At 34.9% G+C, this 27,977-nt stretch overlaps 1 protein-coding gene and 1 long non-coding RNA gene across 4 annotated transcripts; both read right to left on the bottom strand.

Moving 5' to 3' along the window:
- Positions 1 to 6,173: 6,173 nt before the first annotated feature.
- Positions 6,174 to 11,776, bottom strand: LOC137729993 (uncharacterized). Of its 3 annotated transcripts, none has more exons than XR_011068072.1 (9): positions 11,245 to 11,776; positions 11,057 to 11,147; positions 10,867 to 10,950; positions 10,694 to 10,743; positions 10,049 to 10,343; positions 9,823 to 9,890; positions 9,417 to 9,494; positions 8,642 to 8,752; positions 6,174 to 7,696 (listed from the first exon to the last, which is right to left on the bottom strand). It is a non-coding gene; the product is annotated as an uncharacterized lncRNA (long non-coding RNA). The 3 variants fall into 3 exon arrangements; XR_011068070.1 differs by having other exon boundaries at positions 10,832 to 10,950; XR_011068071.1 differs by having other exon boundaries at positions 9,417 to 9,507; positions 10,832 to 10,950.
- Positions 11,777 to 14,509: 2,733 nt separating this feature from the next.
- On the bottom strand, positions 14,510 to 18,686 carry LOC137729462 (ABC transporter G family member 22-like). The gene is made up of 9 exons (XM_068468420.1): positions 18,227 to 18,686; positions 17,816 to 17,904; positions 17,422 to 17,654; positions 16,970 to 17,125; positions 16,478 to 16,661; positions 16,092 to 16,361; positions 15,424 to 16,002; positions 15,220 to 15,327; positions 14,510 to 15,127 (listed from the first exon to the last, which is right to left on the bottom strand). The coding sequence occupies exons 1-9, from the start codon at positions 18,684 to 18,686 to the stop codon at positions 14,870 to 14,872; spliced, it is 2,337 nt and encodes a 778-aa protein (XP_068324521.1). The 3' UTR covers positions 14,510 to 14,869.
- Between the last annotated feature and the right edge of the window lie 9,291 nt (positions 18,687 to 27,977).

The raw sequence follows: 27,977 nt of genomic DNA on the forward strand, positions 1-27,977 counted from the left end.
AAATAATATATATCAATCTTAATAACATGCATGTTTTTTTTTTTTTTTTTTTTAACAAACGATATTTATACTAAGGAGAAAGGGATAAGCTTAGTTTGATAATAAGATAACAATAATGTGATTCAAAATAACATGCATGCTTAAATGTAAGAAAATGTTGCAAATGGTGAAATGCCCCTTATGATTATGGTCTTTTTCTTTAATTATTGTGTTTCAGGTTGAAGCTTTTTATTAATTAGATTAGTGCATATTATTGCTTGCATTTAAAAAACAAATTGTAAAAAAAAAAGTTAAAATTAAAGTTAATATATATTAAAGAATGCAATCTTCATCAAAGTCAACAAATTAATTGTCTGCATGAAATGCATGTATGGATTATGCAGTGTACGTTGCTTCTCGTGATTAACGAGGAATGAGTGCAACTGTGCAAGGAGATTTCCCTTTCATTAATCAAATCATAATTCATAAGGCTAACGTCGCAGGTGCGTATCTTGCACCTACTTTGCATTTCACGTCCCATAACCCACATGACGCACTCTGTTTGGTGGCACCATTTCATTCCTCTCAAAATTTTAATTTTACGTTAATTAATTAAAAACATTAATATATCAGGTCATCTGTACGTGTTGGTCCACAACTTTATTTACGATTAATCTTTTAATTTCGTAATCTTAATCACAGTCAACGTATCTGCTGCTCTTTATATATACCAGCCATGCATTTCCCTTAGTAATCTAACTACCTTTAGTTGCTACTGCTGCTAGTTGTTTGTATATTAGCTAGGTGTGCTTCATAAATTTCAAGTAAACATATTACATAAAGGGAAAATAATGAAATTTGCGAGTTTTTGTTAATGCAATGGAAGAGAAACGATCAATTTTGTGAGTTTTTAATAATGCAAGGGAAGAGAGAAATCGAATTTTGTATCTCTTCCAATATTTGGAACTGAAATATAACCAAGAATTAGTTGGTAAAATTTTTGTGAATAAACTTGTAATTAAGTATCACTAGGTAAGAGCTAATTTTAATTAGGATATCAAATTGCACTCATCATGCATCTAAACCTGCAATTCTTTTGCTAAGATAGAAATCGACCTTGAACTTATATGTCATTCTCATTACCCCATCCTCCCTCGCCAATACTTGAAATTAATATCAAAGACTTACGCATTCCTTTCCAGTGTTCGGTGCCAACGATACTTCTAATTCAAACTAACAGTGTTATAACATAACATCTGTGCATATAATCAGAGTATAAAAGAACATTGCATAATTTAGGTACATATATATAACACAAGAACACAACTTCACATCCTTCGATCGCCATTAATTTCCTCATTTGAATTTTTCACAAATGCTATTTCTAATTTGAGTTGTCCAATTTCCTATCAACCACATTCATTTCATTTTCATGGCCATATACATAACATGCTTTATTATAATATTTTGGGTATTGTTATCCACATACCCATTTTTACTTCTTACACACTCCTCTCAACTTTTGGTCCTCGGATCGAATGAATTAAAAAAGATCAATGACCAAAAATTTAACAAAGGGTGTGTGAAAGGTAAAAATGAGTGTGTGAATAGCATTATCATAATATTTTACGTTGAATTTCATTAAAGTAAAGATTTTGACAGGGTTTCATTTGCAAAGAGATTTAAAACTTTTTACGGTATTCATGCATGTATCACATGATAATTAATACTTCACACAAAACTGGCACTCTAACAATTGACATTTTCGTCATTACTATGAAACCATTTATTAATGTTGATATGATAACCAACAAGAAACGTATATTACTGTCGGATTTTAAGCAAAATCAGACAGAACATGGATGCAGTGGCGGATATAATAAATGACCGAATTGCCAGCGTCAGGAAATGAATTTTCCGACAGAAAATACTCTAAAACTGATAGAAATTGTGTCGGATATAACCGACAGAGAATTTATTAATAATGAATAAATAAAAGCATTATCTATCGGATAAAACCGACAGAAAATATATTAATAATAAAAAAAATATAAACCACTATATGAATCATTTCTTTCCCTTTCAAGTTGGCCTCCCCTACATTCATTGCATTTTCCAGCGAACGGATCTCGAGTATTCTTGCAACAAAACAACTAGCGAAAGGATCCGTGAGCACCCTACACAAACTACCCCCAAACTTTATCATTCTTGAAAATCAACAGATCTTCGACATGCAAAACCAACACAATCAACTGAGGGAATGAATCTTTAATTTGGATATTGATCCGTGTTTTCTCTCACTTGCGTAATGATGTATCCAAGATTTGGAGTCCGCTCTTGTGCATACATTAGAACACGGATGGGTGTAAAAATCACAGCACAAAAAAACTTTGAAAATAACATCATCAAAACCGAAGTTTGGGGGTGATTGCGTTTTTACCTAAAGATGGGGGAGTCTTGGACGATCCGCCATGGATCTGGAACTTTTGGGTGTTGGTGCACCTCCCTTGTTGTAGATCCGTGTACTCTTGAAAAAAAAAAAAATGTTGCATGGATGTGTTAGTTCTTTGATTTTTCCATGACAATAAACTCAATTGAACTCCATGGTAGCAAAATGACATTTTTAACTTTGACTTAGGGGTTTCGCTACTGAGATCCAGTGCAGATGATGGCTTCCATGAATAGGACCAAGAGCCATAGCGGCATGGATTACAGTTTCAGATCATGAGAAATGGAGGTAAAGGGTTTGTGTTGAACAGCAATGAAGACTAGATTTTGTGTAGGTCGAGAGTTATGAAGACATTTATCATGGTTGATGGAGGAGCGGCTATGGCTTCTACCTAAGGTTTGTGTTGATTTGAGAAAGGACTAAGAGAAATGAGAAGACCTCTTTCAGTTTCTAGAGAGAGAAGGACCTAGGGTTTCTAATTACACTCAGAAATGAAAGCAATGAGGGAAACCTATGGCTTTTCATTTGGAATCCTAGGGTGATCCTTTTCCTGATGCATGACACGTGTGCGCATCGTAAGCTTCTGGGCTTACCGAGGACATTGTGGACATTTGCGGAAGTAGAGAGCCATGTGGGCTCTGGGCTCGAGGTCATCAAAAGCTGAAATAAGAATGGGTGTAGCTGCTAGGGTTTTGCTTTGTTCGTGTCGGTTATAACTGCCAGAATACTAAAATAATAACCGCTAGAAACTAAAATAATAAAATATATAATTTATGTCGGTTATAACCGCCACCATTAACTTAAAAATAGCCGAAATATGTTAAAAATATTTATTTAAAAAAAATTCAAAAATACTAGCGGTTATAATAATTTTATGATGGTTGCATCCGACACTAAATATTCGCCAGGAATTTATGTCATATATAACCGACAGGATTTCATTATTATCCGACACTAACTGAATGATGTGTAGGATATCTTTTATCCGACATAATGGCTTATTAAACCGCCACCATCATCCGACACCTAAAGCTAATATTGTAGTAGTGTGTGTTAGACAACACTATTACGCAATGATGAAGCCATAAATTGTTAGGTAGAGGGGCAGGATTTTAAAGGGTTGGCCTAAAAAATTTTAGACAACCAAATCTTTTCAGGCAATAGACAATATTAATGTCTATTATAACCCGTACCTAAAGTAAATGTTTTTAGTGTGAAATGACCAAAATACGCCTGGTGAGAGTGTCTTGAATAAATATAGGTTGAGTTGTGATTTTTGGGAAGGGTGAAGGGGCGGACCGTCACTCCTGGGCTTGATTTCCGACGAGAGGAAGGGATGCCGCCCCTCCTTGACCCTATGTAGCTTCGCCACTCCTATTACATGAAATTAAAAATTAGCATTTTCGTGTTATCTAAACAGCATTATTCTTTATGTACATACATCAAACTAAATCTTAAATGGGTTTTCATCATATGTGATAATATATGAAATAAATAATATGTTTGGGACCCTGATGAATGAAATAGTTAATCCAGGGTTTAATGATTTTATTGCGATACGTGTGTCATAACTGACAGAGAGAGTGATGAACCCGTCCATCTCCCAGCTACAACTTTGTTTAGCTAATAGATAGTGATCAGCTGGTCCATATACCGCCTAGATTTTTGTTTACAAGCCATGGAAATTTCATAACAACAATGCTGGCCAAGAAAACAAACGAAGTCAATTCAGATGACGTCCTCGTGATACATTCTGGATTTCCTCCCCCACCCCCCAAAAAAAATCAATACAGTTGAATGTCACTATTATTGCACGCAGAAAGGATTCATGTTAAAAACTTAAAATTGGTGTTTAATTGTGGCCAACTATCAATCTCACACGATCAGGAATTGCAATATATCAATCAATTCTATGGGATTCAAACCTTTGATCATGGGCTAAATCACGTGGGGGTTTGGCGTCGCTTTCACGATGTAGATGCGAAGTAGAGGATCAATAGCTTCCACGTCTCTACCTCTCCTTAGTTTTTAATTTTTCAGATACACAATATCACAAATGATCACTAAACAGAGTGCTTCCTATCTTCCTCGTTGCAAGTTGCCAAGGCTGGGAAGGATTTATATATTGTGAGCAATACCATTATCATGATGTTCCGTATTAATAACACAATAATATGCATAAATTTTTATTTATATGTCTTTACATTATTAATACGGAACACGTGCATGCATATCATGAAAGTTGTTGTCGATCCTTCTTTTAAATTAATAAGATATCATGATCAATGTGCCTTAAACTAAACGCAGCTACAACCGGTGGAATAGCACGTGCACAATATAAAAATCTGTTGCATGCATGACCCGTATGACTAGAGTCCGGGTAACCTGTGCGAGATGATTCATTATCTTCTATATAGGAGAAAGTAGCTAGACATGTATGCATGCTTAACGCCAGCCAGATAAGGTTTTGGGTGGGACATTTCAATGTCACCACTTGATGGTTGCCTAAACGCATGCAGTTGATGTATTCCGATTGAGATATCAATTAAGCTCTTGGTGCAAAATCCTTTACAAGTTTTTCATGTTGGATTATTTATTATAAGAACAATATTTGTATCCATTCCATGAGGTGCACTATCTTGTCTGCTTCTTTGTATTGATGTATTTTCACCGCAATTTTAATAATAGAAACTGTAGATCAATTTCAATTTTATAATTATAAACAATCAATCAAACCAAAGTTCCTTTAATCATCTAAATGTAATAGTAAATGGATAGTTCATCGTGAATATGTTACTCGATGTTAACACTGTCTATTTGTACAACACATATGGATGATTAAACAATATATCTCCGATTTGATTGAGTTTTTGTAAAGATGATCTTTTCATGATAATTAAAAAAATAAACAATTTCGATTTGAGTATTATATGATGAAAATACGCTAATCACAAGGGGTAAACATGACGAATCACCCTCATTGGATTGTTGCAAGTATTTTATTGTGAATACTTGTTATGAAAAAAGTACAAGTCTATACAAGAAGCTTTGAAACGTCAAAATTAAGATTTTAGGAAAATGAAACTCCCACATCACTAATGTGAGACTAATTTATAAGTTGTAGCCTCGAAGATAAATAACCATGCATGCAACTTTTTCTACTACTCCATTACCTCCTGGTTTGACAACTGATTTTTCAATGTCCAGTTAGCATTCACATTTGCACTTGCCCCTGCAACAATGGTGGCTTTTGAACTGTCAGGTTCGTTAGTTACAACAGTTCTTACTTCACCCGGATCAACTTCATGGTGTTTTTCTCTGGTCAACGAGGACAAATGGCATTCACCGTGTTGACTGAAATATCATGAAAAAGAACAATGTCGATGCCCATGAGGAATTGGTTTTTTAGCATCAAACTGTCCATTGTTATAGGGCTCGCTTAAAAAGTGCTTTTAAACGGCTAATAATATTTTTAATGAAAATATTTTTAGAATCAATTCTTAGTAAAAATGAAAATGAATATTGGAAAAGCACTTGGAGTGCTTCCTGCAAGAAGCACATAACTGGAGCCACTTCATGTGCTTTTGGAACCAAGATTTTTTTTTTTTTTTCTTTTCTAAATGCGTTTTCAATCATTTGAAAGCACTTTCCAAACAAGCCATAATCACCACGTAAATTCGGGGAGAGTGCTAGCAACCTTTGTACTAACCTTTGCATTTGGACTTTTTCACTGTATCAAAAGTCATGCGAGTCTTCTTGGAGGAGGTTGAAATTTTGGAAGGGTGGATTGCCGTGGCAAAGCCACCGACTGGTCCACTTTTTTTATTAAAAAAAAAAAAAAATCAAGTGTCATTTTTTATTGAAAATATGCCAAAAAAGGCCAATAATGAGATGATACATTGTAGACGTTTCACATATTAAACTAATTTAGTTTAACCTAATTAGGACAAAGATTATTGTTTTGAGCCATCACACTAAGTGTTGTATGCCTAAACGATAAGTCTAAGGAAAATATAATAAAGAGAATGTAATCTAAAGAAATTAGATTCAAGAGACCTTTCCCTTCCATACACATACCCTAAATGTCCCTGGCCATAGAAGCTAATTAGGCATTGACAATCCAGTAAGATCAGTACATACTATGTCATTTCTTTTTAGAAAGTGACTAGTCTTGTCACACTCCGATCCGGAGAATATGTTCAGAATTCACATGTGACACCAAAACGCTCATGTTCCACTATCATATCTTGCTTCTGAGACATGAGAAAGAAAACAAAGACCAACAGTTCAAAAGCTTAATAATTTTTCTTTTTATTTCATGGTTGCATCCAATCCTTAGATTAGACCCTAAACAGGAACCATTCGTAGTACATCTTTCTATTTTATTTTTTTATTTAGGGTTAATCCCATGAACCATAGTCAACCCAGTTTTCATATCCAACAACTTTTGAAAGGTTTAATTCTACACAAGAGTGTTACTGGTCACAGACATATAACATAATAAAAATGATTGAGTGAAATTCCAAGTTTAATGATATATTATACGAGAAAATATGCCCGCGCGTTGCTGCGGGACTTGAATGTACCCGCCTTAACTACATAAATAAGACATATTTAACCTGAATAAATTAAGACACATGCACCATGCACTCGTCTCTCAATTATAAGAAAACTTGTTTGCAATACTGAGAAAAAGCTTATTATTGTTGATAAAAATACACACGACACCAATGGATCATGCCATAAAAATTACACCATGAAAAATCCAGAGACCAAAATCCCTGCCGGCAGAATTTCTTCACATCAAATTTAAATTCTAACACCATACGATCAAATGTTAATCAAACACACAATCTCAAAAAGCCGAAACCATGTTAAGCAAAAGAAACAGAAGTCTTCTTAAAAAAAAAAAAAAGAAACAGAAGGAAAAGAGTGAAGATGTAAGCATTGATAAGAATAAGAAAAGTGGCAGCACTGATATCATGCACAGATAGGACAATGAAATATCGGAACCAGCAGCAACATATAGAACCAAGAAGGAAAAGAATTGATAAAATAAATAAATAAGAAATAGGATAGAGGCACAAACCAACGACATGAGCTCAGTTTTTTCACCATGAATTTTGCATGGCTTGAAATCAAGAAAAGGATGTGTTTACCAGGATTTTGAAGTGGATGCCCGCAGTCCGAATGACAGCGATCATCCCTCTTTTGATGGTCCAGAACCGACCCGGGACACTCATAGGTAATCCAAAAAGGTAGCATTATCTGGAAAGAACATGCAAAGCCGTCAACAACAACGAAGTAAATATATAGTTCCATAGATGCAAACAAAATAACACTATGGCATGATATTTGATTAAGATCAGTCTCTACCAATTTGGTGGCAAAAACACACCTCTCCCATACGGGAATGAACCTAACCATTTAACGAAAAAAAGACGAAAACCCATGCGGGAATGAACCTAACCACACTGCATGCACTCACATAGACTGCATACACATACACTCACACGCACTGAAGAATGAACGCATTATATTCAGTTAGCACCATTCAACTTTAAAAGCAGTGAGACCTTCCAAAGGCACAGCCTAACTGGCCTTGGTTCAAATAACCAAATTGAGAACAACAGTTCAATTTTAGAAAAGCTGTACAGAGGGAAAACAAAAAAGAAAAAAAAGAGAGACAAAATAATCCTATAACCACAACTGAAAAACAAAATCAAAATGAACAGAATAAAATATCAGCAGAGCATGAACACTAACTAACATCCTTTGGAAACATGTGCTGGTTACGTATAATATATATGCGCATAAATTAAGAAAATGGCTTGAGTGCCCTAGCAGTGGTCTTTACGCTGAACCAAATCACTATTAGGTTAATTGTATTAATTCACGCATCTTCTTTTATGTCTAAATCTCTACTAAATTGCCCTACGAAAATGACATAAAACTAATTAAAATTCCCAATATATTTGAGAAATACAACTTCTAAAAGTGTAAGAATATATGCAGCACCAGGATGTTGCAGAACTCACTGCCCCAATTTAAGATTCGGTTTTTGTCCAATGTATGTATATGCTTAGATACATCTGAGAATTTGCTTTGCAACAGTTGCTACTCTCATCGTCTTTTGAGAGAGATAGATACAAAGGCAAGGATTACAATGGGGAATAGTTAAGTATCCCTCTAAACTACTAAAGAAAAACATACCTAGAACGGAGTAAACAACTGTTTGTCTCCATAGCAGTTTCTCAGAGCATTTATGCTGTCAGAAAGATAGTGCTCCACTCCAGAAGGATGGACAAATGTACGAGATGGAGACTGACCCAAAGAAAACATAACTAAAAGTTAGCATCTGATGAACAATTAAGGTGATGCAAAAGGGCAACACGTGATGTGAAATTATTATACCAAAATATCTAAGGTCTGTTAATCTAATCACCCAATAAAATAAAACAGAAATTAAGCACAATAATATCAAAATTAAAAGGAAGGAATAACGTGAAACCTTGTGCATAGAACGTTCGTGAGAATGAATCACACAACAATCAAGGGTGGAAAAATCACAAAAGTGACAATTATAGGGCACCTAACGGACACCCTCATCTCTCTCTCTCTGCAATCGCAAAAATCCCTTGGGTTTGAGGAAGCAAATGGAAAATGAAATGTTTTTCCATCCCCTACCCATACCCAAACCTCCCTTACCCGTTCCCTTTACCCTCGCAGAAAATCCTCCCATCTCTCTCTCACCGTTGTCCCATCTCTCTGTCTGCAAATCGCAGAAAAGAAACCCTAAACAAATCCCTGAAATCCCTCGCCTAAATCCTCCCACATTTCTCTCTGACACCCCCTATCTTTCTCTCTGCAAAACCTAAACCAGATCTCCTAAATCCTATCTCAGACACCCCACAAACAGCAAAGAAGCCAAGATATTAAAGCAATCTCTACATAATACTTTGGAACAATGAAACAAAATGGTACTTACTTATTCCTTGTCCAAAACCGTTGGTGCCGCCGTACATTGTTATCAATTGTGGGTTTATCAAATCCTTCATGGCTCAGACTGCATGAAGAATCTAAAAGATAAATATATGTTGTAAATCACCATATAAATGTAACTGCATTTAAGAAAAAAAAAAAAAAAAAAAAAGGGAATGAAAAAATTGAATTATATTTCATCATTATGTAACTGCATGAAAAGTTACATTGAATACAGACTCAATCAATTTCCCCAAAGTCATTGTTAAGTGAAAATCAATACCAAACCCATAAATACCACCATTGAGTTTGGCAAAACCCAAAAACAAAATACATAAATTTACTTATATAATCACAGAAAAACATGAAATTTGAGCACCCATTTGGCCAAGTTAAAGGATAAAAGCACTCACATCATCATAGTACTCTTTGGGAAGATCTTCTAATACTGTTTCTTCCTTTTTCTTGCTCTTCCTCAGAACTGCCATTAAAAAACCCAGAGAAGCACACATATTCAGAAAAGATAAGGTCCAAAACTGCCATAAAAAATCCAGAAAGCATACAAATTTATTAGAAAGAAAAGTTCAAATTACAAAAACCAACTGATGTGAGTGGGTAGTGAGAGGTTGTGTTAGGCACCTGAAACACGTTTTGGTTACAATTGAAAGGGCCAGAGCCTTGCATGCTTGGAAGATGACGATAGGATTCCAGAGACAGAGAAAGGAGGAGTAAGACGACGGAGGTGAGAGAAGGGAGACGGCGGCGAGAGGAGGATAGGACAGAGGCGAGTGCCAAAGTTTCTGCTTGTCTACAAAATTGGCACACAGGTTCACAACTCATCGTCTTCCCTTGATCAATGGCTCCTTTAAATATCCTAATGATCAAGGCCGATCGTGCTCGCAGAATACTTGATGAGCTCCTTTTGGTAATCCACCTAAAACAAATAAGCACAATATCTATGTAAAATGGCATTTCACTCAATTATACATTAGTTATGGCATCTTTGGAGCTAAATGACTTCAACCTTAATATCCTATAAGCAGTATGTTTCTATATTTTAAATCCTGTTATGATAACAGGTAAATATAGATGATACAAAAGTAATTTAGTTTCATCATGCATATTTTCGCACTATTTAGTAAAGAACTCGGCCAGACTTGATTCCGAATAACATTCACAATTTCATATAGAATTTCAAAAGTCAGAGACTATAGTGTAAATTACAATAAAATTTCACAAAGAAAACAAATTGTAATATAAGTCTGATCTACAATTCGGATTTACCTGGATATGGTGATTTACGTTTTCATTGGAATTTTTGCATGCATTTACATCTGATGAAAAAATAATACATCATTAGTTGGCAGGAAGGAACTTTGATAAGCTAATAAAGAAGCAAGATTGAATATAAGTTTCGTGTACCCTGAAGTTGTTTGTTCTTGCTACAGAATACTCACATCCGTTGCAGCCGCTTCTATTTTCTTCATGGTTTCAATAAAGGTATGCTTGGGTCCAATTCTTGTTGTCTTTTATTTCTCATCCTAAATTAAGTTAACAGTTCAACATTATTCGTTATAAGCTAAAAAAGTAGGATTAGTTATTTTAGTAAATCTATTTCTTGTAAACTTGCCTGTTCCTTGAACATACCTGACAAGTCGAGATCATTTGACATGGCTATCAATTGGAATGCATTCATAAAACTCGAGGATTTGGGAATTATTGTCTCCACCACATTTTCCTGCAATGAAAATAGCAATTGTAACAAAAATCAGATATTTGGATCAAAGGTAAGATTCTAGCATTTTCTCCGTATCACAATCATGCAGAGCTTTTACCTCAATTGAATCAAATCCAACACCAACCCATCACAGCTCGATGATCACTCAGAACATTGAACGCAAAAATCAACAAAATTTCACCATTTTAAATTATAATTCGTTTCATATTGTTTAATCCACTGAAAAAGCAAAAAATTAAAATTAAATTAAAAGTGAACCTGGTGGTCGTGGGTGCGGCCACCGATGAGGAGGTTGAAGAGATTGATTTTAGCTTTTTCGTTGAAAAGCTGGCTTTCTTCTTTTCCTTGCGAATCAGATTCTATTATGTGTAGCTCTTCTTCTTTTTGTTCCTTCAAAACTTTTTTCAGCATTCGCCTGAGGAAAGGGGAAATGATTCAGAGCGAGGTGTCTCCATTGCTGCGACCTTGTCCATTGAACTTTCTGCAGTTGCTTTTAAGCTTCGCTCCCTCCCTTCCTCCCTCCCTCTGCAAGTCACATACCTTCCCCTCACCAAACCCTTCTCTCTCCCTCCCTCATCTCTGCAAGTCGCATGCATTCCCCTCATCAAACCCCTCTCTCTCCTCCTCTCTGCAAGCAGCATGCCTTCCCACCAAATCCCACATCGAGCCATCAATCCCACCGAATGCAACCCTAACTGACAACAATGCCCACCCAACTTTTACCCCCAACCGTGTGATGTTAACCCCAGACGGGCATTCCTGTCATTCAAACTGATGCTGGCATCTTCGTAAAAAGCTAAAAGCATCTGAGTGGTAATCTTGCAAATAAACTGAAATGTGGTCCAAAACACTGTTCATATGAATAGTGCGATTTCCCCTCCTACTTTAGACTAAAGTAATACCATAAGAAATGGTAGAAGAAGGCACACGGATTTAATCAATTATAAATTAAGCTCAATGTAAAGAGAAATTGATGGTCATGATCAACTATCACTGATCATCAAAAGCTACGAATTTCAAGTAAGTTCAGCGTACATTTGGACTTATGGACTTTGCAGTTTAACTAATAGAATAAAGTATTAAACATAAGTAATAATTCCGCAACTGAGAACTCCACATTGAAAACCAACAAAATTCCAACTAACTTCAGAAGCAATCATCCAAATAACTTGCTTTTGTAGTTTACGCGCGTGAAACCGTTGTTCATGAAAAAAAGAAATACTGTGCAGACCGTTATAATGTCCAATATATTGTCCTTTACTCATAGTCCATACTCCATACTCCATTTTCCATACTCCATATTCCATTCGAGTAATCGCAAACGAATATACCTTCTTATTGCCAGCGGAAGAGCCTCCTATGACAATTTACCCGAGGTTTTAACAGTCGGATTCGATAAATGTTTCTCCATTTACTTTATCAACTAGTCCCATGGAATCATCAAATCAAAATACAATCTTCAAAGCGTTCAATTTATCGGCCCATAACTATCAATTAGATGTGAGTTATCCCATTGAAGCAAAGAAAATATAAGAGAGCTTCAAAGTAAAAGATTAAATAATTGAATTGAATCATTCTATATATTCATCAATTACCAAAAATAGCAGATCAAGGTGGAGAGTGAAGAGGAAAAAGAACCTTGCAAATTGGACAGCGGATTATGAGAGCAACGGCTTCGGCCTCAAACTGAGACCCTTTTTTTCCTTTTGATTCTTCTCCGCATTTCGTTATGGCTTCCCTCCTCTATTATTTTTTTTCCGTGCCTCCCTTTTCTTCCTTTTTCCTTTCTTTCTTTCCTTCCCTTCCTCCTTTCCCGTTACTTCCAGAAGCCTCCCTTTATTTCTTCTTTTTTTTTTTTCTTCATACTGATTGATGCTTGTCGAGTTCTATGGAGTGGTTCTGAAAATCTATTTTTTCTTGCTAGGTAGCCATGAAGGGTTTTAAAACCTAGCTATAAAGTGTACACTTCGGGCCAACGGTGCCTCCATAGCCTTATAATTTTATACTGAAAACTCTTCCGTTTCCTCCTGAATTTGGGTTGAGTCTTTGTTCGGGTACACTACTAGACTTTGAATTTCTTGATTAAGAATTGTTTTGAGTGCATGTATACAATTTCTGCCTTTTAATTGTTAATTTCTCTTTGTATGTTGCTCAAATGATCTTAGTTTTGCCAAAATTTTCCTTCAATTTTGTACCCATAAAAAAAGACCTTTCAATGATTTTAGCTAGGGATTGAAGATGAAAAACATAAAATATAATTTCAAATGGCTAGTGCAAAGAGGATGCTAGCATTTTTCTAAATTTAATTCCTGATTGGACACCTTTTTCGTGGGATGTGCCCGGAAACTATGCCAATTGAAGTATTTTCTTTTAATTAGAGGTTAGGCACCTTTTGGTTTGAATCGGGTTTAATCACTTTAGCGCCCGTTTGGTAATTATCTTATTTATTATTATTATTATTTTGAATTGAAATTTTGTTTGATAACTACTTGTTGTTTTCAATTAAAAAATAATAAAAATTGAAAACCAAAAAGTGAAAACTCAATGCTAAATTTTAAAAACTCAAAAAGAGTAGTTTTAGAATTTTGCTTTTCAATTTTCGTTTTCTTGAAAACTAAAAAATGAAAGTAGTTATCGAACAAGAATTCAGTTTTCAGTTTTCAAAAAAATGAAAACAAAAACTAAAAATTAAAAATTAAAAGGTTATATCTAACGGTCCCTTACTTTTCACCAATCCATCAGTTACCTTTCGTCAAATCAAAGGAGTAGTTCTTGAACGTTGCGGCTTCTTAGGAACGTAGCCTCCTAAATGTTGGACTGGTTTATACTATTTCACTGGCTTCGTTAAGGTCTTGACTTTCACTGGATTCTTCATATTGTTGATTGCAGCAGCAGTGATTTCATACTTCTCGTCTTTTTGTTCGTTGTCCATAAAAAGTATCTTCTATTTGTGGTCAACTGTCGATCGATTTGGGTAGTAGCTTAGAATACCAATGAAAAGCCTTGATTGATAAAGAATTGTCGAAAAGCCTAAGTTTGAAGAATTGGTTATCCTCAGTTGCGATGCACTGAGCTAAGAAGTGAAGGTAGGTTATTATACCACACGAATTAAAAACATGAAAAAGTGCGCAAGTTACTTTTATCATGTCGAGTCTAATAGTATTAGATTGTAACTAAATAGGGCATTAAAATACTTTATTGTGTGGATGAGGTAGATTGGGTTTGCGAGGTTGTTTTGGTATATCCACCGTTGCCTCGTGTTATGATTGCTTTAAGCATATACCTTAAGCCCTCAGGTTAGAAGGACAGTACCCCACCCATTACAAGTTAGAAGGGAAGTTGAGAAATTTTAAATCATAATAAAATAAAAACATCAATTAAAGTATCTTATTGTCCATCATACAAAATGAGAACTGGAAACTAAAATACATAATTCATACAATAGTTCTCCTTTTCTGAATCAGATTCTTCAACATGAGCAAACTTGAAGATAATAACTTAGTTCCTAGTTTATTGCAAGGACAAAGTACTCACATAGCCTCAAATGTCGAGAAGACACTTAACCTACATGCAAGCTGACGGTTTTATTTTTTATTTTTGGAACGAAACTCAACTAATACTTATATATTGAATGGAACATATTAGCAATGAAACTTTCTTCCGTGGACAGAAACATTCTGAGAAGTCTAATTTTTCAAGTAGATATCGTCTAGAATGGGAGACTATATCATAGTCCTGAATTTCATTGCCCTGAGAAATAAATAGGCTAGTAACCTATACCCAATGATCATCACAATCATAGCTCCAACTTCCGTCACACCTGAATCCAGTCTTAATTCTTTGATTAATTGAGACTCACATGTTTCATTTCCAGAGGTACCTGAACCTGATGGGCAACCATACTGAATTTTCAGTAGCAGCCTGTAAGAGTGGTAGTTGAACGAGATATAGCGTATCCACGAAACATTTGATGGAACTTTCTGCAACCACATATAGTTTATAATGTACGTGTCACGCTATATTTAACAAATCCACAGTGAGCTTATTGGTTCAGGTTATATATTTATCTGACCTTGATAAAGAATCCACCAGATAACATAAAGGTCATAACGACGATGGAAGCTAGCGTTGTTGCCTTTTTCACATCGACAAATGCTGCACCTATGGTCAATCCAAGACCCTGCAATTTTGATGTTTACAGTGTCATCCAATATTGTTTTTATTTTGCTTCAAGGAGAAGAACAATTATTTACCAGAAAATATCCATAATTTTTACCTGAGAGGCGACAATGCTGAGGAAAATTGTTAGCATTGTTTGGATAAATGCAGTAAAGGTCAGCTTCAAGCCTGTCATTAAGTAAACAATGACGAGGAAGGCTAACGGCAGCAGGAGATCCAGAGGAATATCACTAGTGTTTCTAGCTAAAAAGTATGCACTGAGTTTGTACATCTCCACTGATCTCTCTTTAGCAAGTATTGCTCTTTCTTGCGGAAATGTGAAAACTGCAGTGAATAAAGGGAAGAAGGTCCAAAATACTGAAATGAAGAATAACAATCCTGCTTGATCTTGAAGCTGTCTTCGGGAAGAAGTATCAGACTGCCACCATAGGAGTCCTATTATTAGAGCAGTTGAGACAACTTGAAATACACGCAAACAGCTTAAGTATTCGTGGCGTCTCTCCTTAAGGCCCCTCCTAAAAAGAATTGAAAACTGTTCGCACCAAGTTGCATTTGATTCCCTCAAGTATGTCATCCCTTTGCCTTGCAACATGTTCTCCCCGTCTGTCTGCACATAACTTAGGAGCTTTGTTTTTTTCATTTCTGCAAGTCTGATTTGATTGGCCTCTACCAGAAACTGCAAAATTATGTAAAATGAGATTCTGCGCCGTGATAGCTATTAGAAATTTACAATTGGGTTTTGAAAGTTCAGTTTTTATTAGCAACCTCGTGGACATCAACCGTGGAAGGCCTTCCATCCTCCAGTTCTGTTGGAAGTGATTTGTCATTTGTGTTACCATTTGCAAGATCAATGAGAAACTCTGCGGGGTTCATAGCTATAAGCGGTGCACAACCGATTGAGGAGAAGTATGTCATCGATTCAGAGGCTTTTCCAAAGTACAAGGAGCTTCCTCTACCCAAGAGGATGAGTTTATCAAACTTGTTAAATATTCTACTAGACGGTTGATGTATTGTAGTCACCACTGTCTTGCCAGCCTACATTTATATAAACACAATCTATCTAACTTGATTTTTTTTCTTTTTGATATGATATTCATATGATCAAGTAATATTGTTCATATTACAAGGGATTCAATCAATAATTCCAGTACCTTTGCAATAATGTGGAGCATCTGAAGTATTCGAAGTGCTGAGGTTGAATCAAGACCGGAAGTTGGTTCGTCTAAGAACAGAAGTGATGGATTGAGCAGGATTTCATTTCCAATGCACACTCTTTTCCTCTCACCACCAGAAACTCCTTTAACAAATGTGCCACCAATAAGTGTATCCTGGCACCTGAAAAATTAGTGAATCTTGCTATATGAGTAACAAATAGCTTCATAGTGACTGAGTTAGCTTGGAAGTTAACTAAGAAGATCATTTCAACAGTGTTGACGAATACAAGAATCTTACACCGGATCACTGACATGATCAAATATGACGTAAATTGAGGGGTTTCTAATTATACCGATGTCTTTTGCGACAAAACCCATACACTTGCCATGCTGTGTAAGTAGTAAAATGCAAGGTGGGAGGCAGTATCGGCGAGTTCATCTTGACAAATAGATGGATGCTTAATGTTAGATGGAATATTATATATATACCTTTCTAGGCCTAGCTCATTAATCACATTCATGGCCCTTTCTTTTTTCTGATTTCTGGTTAAGGTAAGTGGAAGACGGAGTAGAGCAGCATAAGTTAGAGTTTCTTTGACTGTAAGATGGGAGAACAGAAGATCATCTTGCATTACAAATCCAATCCTGTTCCATGAAAACCAATATCAGAAAAAAAATTCCCATATTTTATATGTTAAAATAAATATGCAAACTCTTAAGAGTATATCAATTATCAACTCCATCAACTCTTAATATCAATTATGTTTTTTCAAACCCCAACTCACGTGACAACATTTCATTTGTTTACATATTTGCGGTCCACTTGAAGCTTGATTTTTTTATAATTCATTTAAAAGTGTCATGGTATATGTAAAAATTTTGGGTAATGGTCAGTGTATTACGTAGTAAGCAACTGTCGTGTTATGTATCATGTTATATACCTCCGTTTGAGAAACTTGGTGTATGGTTGGTCATTGTAAGTGATGGTACCGGTTTTGAGTTTCACTCTTCCACTGAGGAGATTCAGCAAAGTGGTTTTGCCACCTCCAGAAGGTCCCATTAGAGCAAGAACCTCTCCTGGAAGCACTGAGCCAGTGATTCCATGCAGTATGTACTCTGCATTTGAGCTTTTCATACCCTTTGCAGCAGCAACCTTATGCTTGACATCTTGGAACTGCAACACAATTAATAATTTATACACACACACACACACTCTGAAACAATTAAATAAGTTAAATTTCCTTTGCTTGATACACACACACACACACACACACACACACACACATATATATATATATATATATATAAGCATCTCTAGGGTTAATAATGTGTTACCTTGAGATAAATTGGTAAGCTGGGTTCCACATGGAGATTTCTCCCTTTGTCTGCATCTGGACCTCCTTCTTCAGTTGACATAGACTTAGCTGTTGGAATATTTTCTTTTAGTATAAAGATCATAAAAATTTGTCATTGAATCTGAGACTTTTGCACAAATGAGGGGTTGTAGTTTTAATGGTTAACTATTGTAGTATTTTTTTCAGAAACGGGAGAAACTTGAGACATTCTACAAAGAGACGTATGACTGCAACAAGAACTAGTTGGTTTCTAATGGTAATTAAGCATGTAGTTTTAGAGAAATTTTTATAAATACCCGAAACAAATGTAATATTTCCTAAATAAGTTGGTTCTGCTTTTTTTCAAGACAAGTCTATTAAATATAACTTGAGATTGGCTTCAGTTTCGTACTGCGTTGTTTTGGACTCTGCACTCTCAAGGCAATATTATCTGAGATGTCTCCTTCAGCAAGAGAGAGAGAATTTCCTAAGCCATTGCTAGAAGTCCTGCTTAATATGGAACCTCTCTTGTCAAAGCTTTCAGTAACGGTATTGCTATTACCTTCATCCATGTTGATTAGTAGGTGGGAGCCAAATGACTCTGTTTTGTGAATCATTCTCCCACTTGGTGGTTCCATTTTCTTCTCAAAACTTCGTCTTCCAAGTTTGCGCAATATTCCATCTTCATTATTTTTCTTTTCTTCATGCTGAGTTATACAAGTTGAAGTTGTCATACAGCAGCCAACGTTTTCTTGGATTACACTTATGTCATTGTTTCCGGTACTCTTGGGTGTTTTTGCAGCTTCATTCAAACCCCCCTCAACAAAAGCAGAGTCACAGTCGAACTCACGATGATCTTTGCCAAAGTCCATGGGTAGCGCAACTGCATGAAAAAAATATAAAACGTTGTACAATTAGTCTCAAATATAGAACGGGACTTGGCTGCAGAAAAATCAACAGTAGCCCCTGCTGATGATCAATCATAGCTGGACACGTGTTCAATTTGGTGATTTTTTTAATCACAACTTGAACACGTGTCCAGCTGTGATTGATCATCAACAGGGTTGCTGCTGATTTTTTTAGCAGCAAAGTTCTTTCCTCAAATATATTAGCAAACCAATAAATCTTAAAAGCAAACCAAAAAAAAATTAAAAAATTATTCTAGTAATAATTAAAATCATAATTATCGATGGTACTCTTTGTCCATGTAGTTACTGATTACTCCATTTTTTTCACTTTCTTCTTTCTCACAAATTCGAATTCTTTGAACGATAAACTAACATCAAAACAATTAGTAACAAGAAATTGAGTGAACTAGAGAAAGTTGGAAAGAAGAAGGTTAATTACTTGAGAGCTAGAGAACTTGCAAATCGAGTACGCACTTAAAAACGAGAAATGTGGAAAGCGCAAGGGATGGGAATATGGATTTGGAAGGGTTGGTTTGGAAGATCTTTATAGGCCAATTTTGATGATGCGCGACAGTGTCACATCATTTTCAGTCTATAGGTTTTCAACTAATGAGCCCTTATATCGCATGTGGAAGTAACTCAGTTTTTCTTTCTGCACTTTTTTTTATTTTTTTTATTTTGTCTTCGTTCTCCTATATTTTATTTAATTATAAGTCTGAGATGTGCAGAAAGAAAAAAAAAATGATTGCGAAAATCATTTCCATTTGTTGGATTCTATTGTCTTCCTTTTTCTCTTTTTTATTTTTTGTGTGGAAAGCAGGAGATTAAAACCCGAGTTATAGGCACATAAGAGTAAATATTCGCCACCACTAAAAGTACAAAGCCCCTGTAATATTATTACTCCTCAATAAAGGGAAATGATAAACAAACATATTTTTTAACTTTTCACGTACTTTTATTTAATTTTGACTGTTATTTTTATTTAATTTATTCAATTCAATAATTAAAAATAAAAATTATGTGTGAAAAGCTAAAAGTACATGTAAAAATCATTTCCCTCAAAAAGTGGGAAACAATCTATTTGTTTTCTAGTGACAGGAAAAACTTTACGAATTATGCATGAAATCCAATTGTCCCCGCATCAAAGAAATAATGTTTTAGCATAGAGTGAAAAAAGCTTCAACGTTTTAATCTTTATCTCTACTAATAGAATGCCAGAAGTGAGTTTTGACGTCTTAAGGCTTCTCTAAAAAAAAAATGGACACAAAAGTCCTTGAAATAAAAATTTTAAAACTGAAGTAAATTATGAATCTAAATTTTCCATGGGCATTTGTGTAAATAAAACCAAAAGAAAAAAAAAAGAAGAAATTCAAACGTGGGAAAAGGCTGGAGAAAACTGCACCACGTTCCATGCAAAACACTTTCCCTCAAACTGTGTAAGTTCTGTAAATCCCATTTCAGACCTCACGCTTTCTTGGCAGTTAGAACTTAGAACCCAATTGGTAAGATTTAATTGGCAATACATTGCAGTGGAAGCTTTTTTACTAACTGTTTTTTATATTATTTTGGCATTCTTTTTTAGTACTGGGATTTACTTGAGTTTATGTTATTTTTGCAATGGTGTTGGATGCGTATGAAGAAGAAAGAGGGAAGAAATCCGTGATTTCCCATATCTGAAAGGTACTACAATTTTCCGTTTTGTAAAAAGTTATTAACTTTCTATAAGCCAATGTCAAATAGTTAATAAGTTGTGTTCTATTGTAATGCTTCAGGTTCATGGGGATGAAAGCTGCTATTTACAAACAATTCAAGTTTGAAATCTTTTGGTACCAAACTTGGTTTCAGCATGTTCCAAATTGACAGTTTTTTTTTTTTTTTTTTTTTTTTTTTTTTTAAACAGTCCAACCAGCACTGAACAACCAGTTGATTTCGGGCCATCTAAGTTTTTGCTTTATTTTAGCTGAAGGAAGATATAGGTTGTTGTTTTGTTAATGACGGTGGATAATTTGGATGAAAGTATGTATCTTGAGAATTTTTTTGCTTTCATTTGTTTAGGCCCGAATTGAAGTTTTGTGGAATGAGATTCTTATACCAAATTGTTTCTCCGTTCATTGCAGGTAATATAAGATTCAACGATTTTTCTCTGTTTATATGCCTTCGTCAATTTTCTTGAACCAATTAATTACATATTTATAACTAACTTTGATAGGTGGTTCAACAAGTAGCTGATTTCCTTTTGCCCAAGCTTGAGTACTCTCAAGATTATTGCTCAAGTTAGAACAGGGCAAGTTGAAGACTATTTCTGAAGTATGATGTGATCTCCTCTTCCCTTCTCTATTAATTTTTATTTTACTAGATAAAAATATCAATCCTTGCAAGTACACACTAGAACAAATGTTTACCAATACCAAAGGATGCAAGGCCAGCAGTACTGGGGGATGTGGAGTGAAGAGCAAGCCTTAAATACTTCACTGCATTCTTAAAATTGTCATTAAAAATTGCCGTGCACAAATGCATGAAATCCTCACTATTTGTAGAGTATGGCAATGGTATGGGCATGAACACTGACTTCAAGCCCTCTGGTATGGGAACAATGTATTATAGGAGAAAGGTTGCTTTCAGATTCAATCACTATTATAAGCACATGAATTGAATTAGTTGGTGATTTTGAAGTAATATGATATCATTTCCAACTTTATTGTTGTCTTCCATGAGAACTGAGTCTCTTTCTACATGGTGACATTGAAAATAATTTGAGTTCATTTTTGTATTCGTATTTGTCACCCTTTTAATGATTGGGGTAATGAACTTATTTCAAGGGATTAATGAGGTCAAGTTAGTCTTGAATGGACTAGAAATGTTTGATAGATACCCTACATAATTGTTACAAAAGGCATAGGAGTTATGAATGACTGATACCTTCATTCACAAACCTTTGTAATGCTTATGAAGTGCAATTATTTTCTTCTTTAATAGTTTGTAGTTCATTCCTTACTAATTTGACCTTAATTCTTTGGAACTTTGATGTCCCTCTCACCCAAACATATGATCTTTAGGGCGGTCTTTTGCATGCGCAAGAGCAAAACGATTAACATGAACAAATATATTTACTTCGTTACGTATTATGTCTTTATACGTGAGCGAATGTAAAAAGAAAAAAATAACTCTAGACACCGCGCATAGCACACCGTGATGTAATAAAGGCCTTTCACACGCACATAAGTGCGTGCAGAAAGGCTAGTTATATATAAAGCCAACAATCCCTTTTGAGGTCACAAGCTTCACCAAAAAGTTTTGGACAAAAATCCCCCCAAAACAAAAAATTTCAAAAGCAACCCAAAATAATGAATGAAATGATGTAGAGTATTTTCGTTATTTTAACAATGTTTTTTAATAATTAATTCTTTTTGTACATTTTTTAAATTAGTACCTATTGAGCTAGCAATAATATGATTCAATCAATTGTTTATTAAATATTATTTTCTCATTTTTAAACACGTTCAAAACATCTTAAGATGCGTCTAATGCTGATTATAAAAAAGGTCTTTCGCACGCGCATAATAATGTGATTAAATTAGTTGTCAAATTATTATTATTATTTTTTTTTTTATCAAACGATATTATCTACATTAAGGGGAAGGGGGTGGCTTAGCCTCACAATGGTCTAACATAATGTGATTCAATCAGTTATTTTTTAAATATTATTTTCTCTATTCTTAATGTAAATTCAATAGAATGTAGATGGAAATTAAAAGACTGATTTTATCATGTGAATTGAGCTGCTTTGATTGGTTTGTGATGGGTTTTTTCTAGCATGATCTAAGATTGTTCATTTACTTTAAATCGCCCCTACTTTAATGTTTCAACGACTAGCATGATCTAAGATTATTCATTTACTTTAAATCGCCCCTACTTTAATGCTTCAACAACAATTCTAGCTCCATACCTATTCATGGCATCTCATGAGTTGAAAATTAGATTACACTTAATAGACGAACAAACAAACGATGAAACTACATATATTATTTTATTAGTTATTTTGTAGATTGGATTTCTTGTCTACGCTCCATTGCGTGTGCTCGCGGTAGATGTATCGCCATGTTATTAAGTATTTTGATTTAAATTCTTTTCTTTCTAAGAGGTGGAATAGAATATCCCGGTTGTAGCGTAATAATCATATGTCCATAATGGATTGTATGTCCCGTAATAGTGCCCATACGTTTACCCTTTGAGTCAATGCAATTCATAGCTCTTACCTTGACACCAAAGAAGAGTTCCAAAACAAATTGTTACGGTCCATCTCTAATTTGGCGTATTTTATTTGTCTAAAGTTGTAAAATGACGAAAATGTCTATGTTGGGCTAAGTAGAATCCTAGAATCCTACAAAGGTTTTAATAAAACCTTATTTTTTTTTTTCCCACTCTCACTTTCTATAAGGCACCCTTACAAAACTTAGTAGCTGGATTTCGATGGTGAGCGAGGGATAACTAGTGATTATGACATTTACTCCGGTTAATGTCAGAAATTTATTTCTTGTTTGTAATGTAATATCCATCCTACCCAGGATGGGAATATTCTTTGATGTATTGTACTGTTATATATGCTTTGACACTGCATGCTATTGAAATAATGGTTTCATGCCACACTGCACACTCTCACTCTTAGAATATATTAGTCTAGACTTTGGTTTTAATTTATTGCACTTTTTATGCGCCAATTGCATATTATACTTAGTCACCTTCCAGGTGCCGACCATCACACTTTGATTCTAGTATCCACTTGAATATTCGGGTTGAGATGTGTCACAAATAAACAAGATTGTTGTGACGACTACAAATAGACGGCTACATTTTGATTAGCTTACCTCTCAAACTAAATTACAAGCCATATTTATGGAGAACTAAATTTACAAAATCTTAATACGTAAAACACCAAAAATACCCAAACACTAAAATAAATCTAAAATACAAATATTTTCCAACGTCATATCCTTTCTAGATGTTGGATCGTTTCTTTGTCTTAACTTGGAGCAACTTTCATTAATTTCAATTTTTTTTTTATCAAACATGATTTCAATTTCAGTTGCTAATTTAAGCATGGATTTATATGATATTTTCTGTTTTTGGATCTAGAAAGTGTGAGATCAAAGTACGCTTTATAAGTACTTCTGAAATTTGGTGGCAGCAAAGTATTGGGCGGTGCCCCAACTGGCAAGGCACATCGATAACCAATCAAGATTGGTGAGTGGTCCGTCTGTACGGACCGACTCTTAAGCAAACCGAAACCGATTAGATATCATATATGTGCAGCTATTAATTAGACCAGTTGTCACTATTCATGCAGTCCTGTTGTCACTGGTCATTCATGTTACTTTCTATTTGCTAAAGAGTCAGGACTTGTAATTGGACTCTAAAGTTTACGTAACTTGCACATGCAGGAACCAGAATGCGTGTTACTTTCAGTTTACCTTGTAATTTTGACATGCAACTAGCTACATTTTACCTTGGACAGGCATCTGGAGATTCTGGCTGTTGACATTTAAGTAGAGTACTACATATATACTATAAATGATTTAAGCAAATTTAGTAAAGAGGAGCCTTAAGTTCTCATAGGAGCTAAAAGGCATTTGACTGTCGGATATATAAAATTTTCTTCTTTGAATCGTGATGAAAAGCTCTAAGATGATTTTTTTTTTTTTTTTTTCCTCCCCTTGTGGGAACGTTGCTCAAAGTTACCGAGTTCATGGGGCATGTCGGTTGGTGAAATGAGTATAGGGTATGAGATAAGTTGGGAAGGGGCGATCACTTTGACTGGCTCATGTTATATGTAGACAGCCATACTTTATACTATCTGTCGTACACAATAATTTCTCCGAAAGTGACCAAGCTTTGGATTACACATCAAAGTTTGAATTTCCCTGAAAACTCACATGATTATAAACGTGGAAATCCAATGAAACACCCTCAGCTAGAGGGTGTTGAACAGCACTGGGGCTAAGTTTTTAGGGCTTTGAAGAAAGGGACAATATATTGAATACAAACATGCAGAATAAATTCATTGAGGTAAGGAAAGCAACACAAACCTGCCATTCATGGCCCTCATCTAAATTTAAAGGTGTAGGTTAGGTACACTTTTGTCCGAGTTCCCTAGCTGCGGCTTGTCCTCACAGACAACAGAAACAGCTCATTAGTGATTCCAAAGAGCTGTCATTTTCGACGCATACTTTTGCATTAAAACGTCGCTCATCAGAGGCAGAAGAAGTGGACATCTCTTTAAACAAGGACAAGCTTGGAATCTTCAATTCTGAATCCAAGCACAACATAAGTTAACTCTTGGAACGTTTTTACTATGTTGCCCCCTATTTTTCTAATCGAATCCATCCTACAGCTTTAAACTTCCAACGTAAGTGCAAATTTATTTTTCAAACTAAGTTATAAGTTTAAAAAAAGTCTCTCCTACGACAGCCAGGAGAAAAACTTGCTTAGTAAAGTAGGTTTATTCATGTCACATGGCTGTATTTGAGTTGCAAAATAGTAACACTAAAATATTTGGATGTGTCGAAAAAGCTAATGAAAATCATATATTTTACATTTTCTATACAAGTTATTTTTTATCTCTATCGTTTTGCTACTCAACATTACTCTGTGACATGAACATGTAAAACAAATAAGAATTGCATGTTTATTCAATGCGATCAGAGAGATCATTAAAAGGTTATTAAGAGATCGTTAAGCAATAACCGCATTCAATTCCAAGTTAGAAAACTCTTACACAGCCCTGCACAAGTTTCCACATTGGCAAATCTAGTGTCGATCGGAGCTCATTATGTGTGGTCTTGTCTTTGTTTTCTTGCATGTTGTTTGCGGTTTGTGTGTTCGAGTTGGGTTTTGTGTCATTCCAAATTCTTGGGTTGTGTTTTGAAGGCCCATAATTCAGGAGCTAAACTTCTAGTTTGCCAATTTCTCAACTCCCATGGTCTTCTTATGCTGCCTTTGCCACAGTCGCGGTCAAGTCACCCTCAGTCCACACCCACTGCGTTTGACCAAGCCTTGAGCTTTTCCTTACATCAGTTATGGCAAAGAATTTGGCAGACTACTTTTCCCATTTGGTTCGAGGATTTTCTAGATTCTCTTCAATCACAGGGGACTCAAATTTATTAACACGATGTTGGACTTTGTTTACTAGTTCAATTCATGAGTCCATCATCATCTCTTCATGCACCATCGAAATAACATGGAGGAGTCGATGTCCACGATAAACATGCATGATGCATGTTCTTTTGATTAGCTATTTTTTATTTCTATATTTTTTGGTGAAGCTATTATTTTTTTATAAATATATATGTTTGTCACAAAAGCTTAGGTCATTTGATTACGTTTAATAGTATAATGAGCCTAGCGAGTCTAGATTATATCATCCTGCAAGAGAGCATGCACCCAGAAATTGTAACAAATACTTCTAGGTTGAGAATAAATTACATAAAACAGGTTTACCGTTATTGTAGCGTCAGTGTTAATATTCTTATGTCATATATAAGATTTTCTTCATATAATATAATGTTATTAAATTAAAATGCTATGCGTCACTAAATCTATTATGTATAAATTGTTTTTTTATTGGTTACGGAAGATAATACAATCCTTTTAATTGGGGACTCACAGAAAGCATTGTATACCATACCACATGGTACTTTTTTCGGAAAGAAGCCTCCAAATCCGACCAGACCTAGAAAACTTTTGATACAACGTATATGTTGACATTGACCAGGTCTGGTTGGAGCTAGTAGTGGGACCCTAACAACGTTCAAGACAACATGATGCTTTACAATTTATGTTGACCTTGACCAGGTGTGGTTAGAGCTAATTAATTAATCTACATTCAAAGATGGGGAAAAAGAAAAATACATCTATGGTATAAACCCGGTGTGAATTACGATGTGCAACACAATTGTCAATTGTTTTTTCCTAGGACAAATTTAGGATCAAATCATCAATTTGGTTTTTGGAGTTATATATAAGTTAAATTGCATTAGCAAGTCTTTTTTATATTGATCAATAACACGATAATAGTCTAGAAAAAATTAAAATATCTTTTTATATTTTCTAAATCTTTAAAATAGTAAAACTATCGTGAAGAAATTATCAACTGATTCATTTAAAAAAAAAAAAAAAAAATTAAAATTGCAGACTTGAGTCACACTCCCATGGATCTTCCAAACTTATCCAACTCATGATCTCTAGCTACTTGATTGGACACGTCCAATCATGCCCAGTTCAGGGCAGGCAGTCTTATCAGATACCCGGCAACACACGATGCCCTTTATTTAGTTGTTAATTGCCAATGATAAGTCATTGATCTGTATCATTGTAAAGTTGCACAAAAACATATTTTGTTGTGTAAAATCATGTGGATATTTGCACGTCGCCTTTACGTATATTACTGTAGTTATTTCGTGTATATGTTAAATCTGAAATCATACTTATAGTGATTACGACCCATAATCTGTACATACATTATTGATATGTTATAGGGTATGTTTGAAATACTTTTAAAATAATTAAAAGTGTTTTCGTATTCTCTAAATAAAGTGCTTCTGACTATATTCTGCAGAAACAAAAAATACTTTGAAGTGATTTCTAGAAGAAGCACTTGACCATATGTTTGGCAGAAACTTCAAGTACTATTCCAATAAGCAGTTGCACTTTTATTAAAAAGTAAAGTGCTCCTAATAAAAGCGTACACTCTCCAATCAATTGCTTTTGATCATTTTTCGCGTTTTTTGTACACAATGGTCTATTTTTTAGACCGCATTCGAAATATGATTTTCTACTCCTCTCACATATATCGCAAAAGAAATGTTGCAAACAATTTTGCTAACATGGGCTTATTTTCTCCAACTTTGGTACGGCATGGTTCTCCTTTGATTACGGTTCGTGCTGCTTTGTTTTCATATAATGTTTGCTTGCCTGGCTTCTATTTCTAAAATTAATGCATCTCGTCATATAGGTTTGTCTCAACTTTTTCTTTTTCCTAACCTTGTGGTGTTGTTCAACTTATTTTATAGGTTTAGGCCCTTTAAGTTTGGCTTTAGAGGGGTTAGGTTTCATGTTTACCCCTCTTTTCCTCGTATTTTTTTGCTTTCGTTTCTAAAGGAAGGTTTAGGTCCCCCTTCTTTTTTATGTTCCTTTCTCCTTTTCTTGTATTATAATGGGCAAGGTTTATATCTCATCTGGCTAGATGTAAATTCTTTTTTC

Source organism: Pyrus communis, chromosome 3 (genome assembly GCF_963583255.1).
Source record: "Pyrus communis chromosome 3, drPyrComm1.1, whole genome shotgun sequence".
In the NCBI taxonomy this organism is placed as follows: Eukaryota; Viridiplantae; Streptophyta; class Magnoliopsida; order Rosales; family Rosaceae; genus Pyrus; species Pyrus communis.

Bases quoted from the DNA above. Each gene is read 5' to 3' on its own strand.
- LOC137729462 (XM_068468420.1), bottom strand. From the start codon at position 18,686: ATGGACTTTGGCAAAGATCATCGTGAGTTCGACTGTGACTCTGCTTTT. The intron at 17,905-18,226 runs GTACGAAACTGA...ATATTCCAACAG, and splicing joins GCAGAGTCCAAAACAACGCA to CTAAGTCTATGTCAACTGAA. The intron at 17,126-17,421 runs GTATATAACATG...TTCATGGAACAG, and splicing joins ACCAAGTTTCTCAAACGGAG to GATTGGATTTGTAATGCAAG.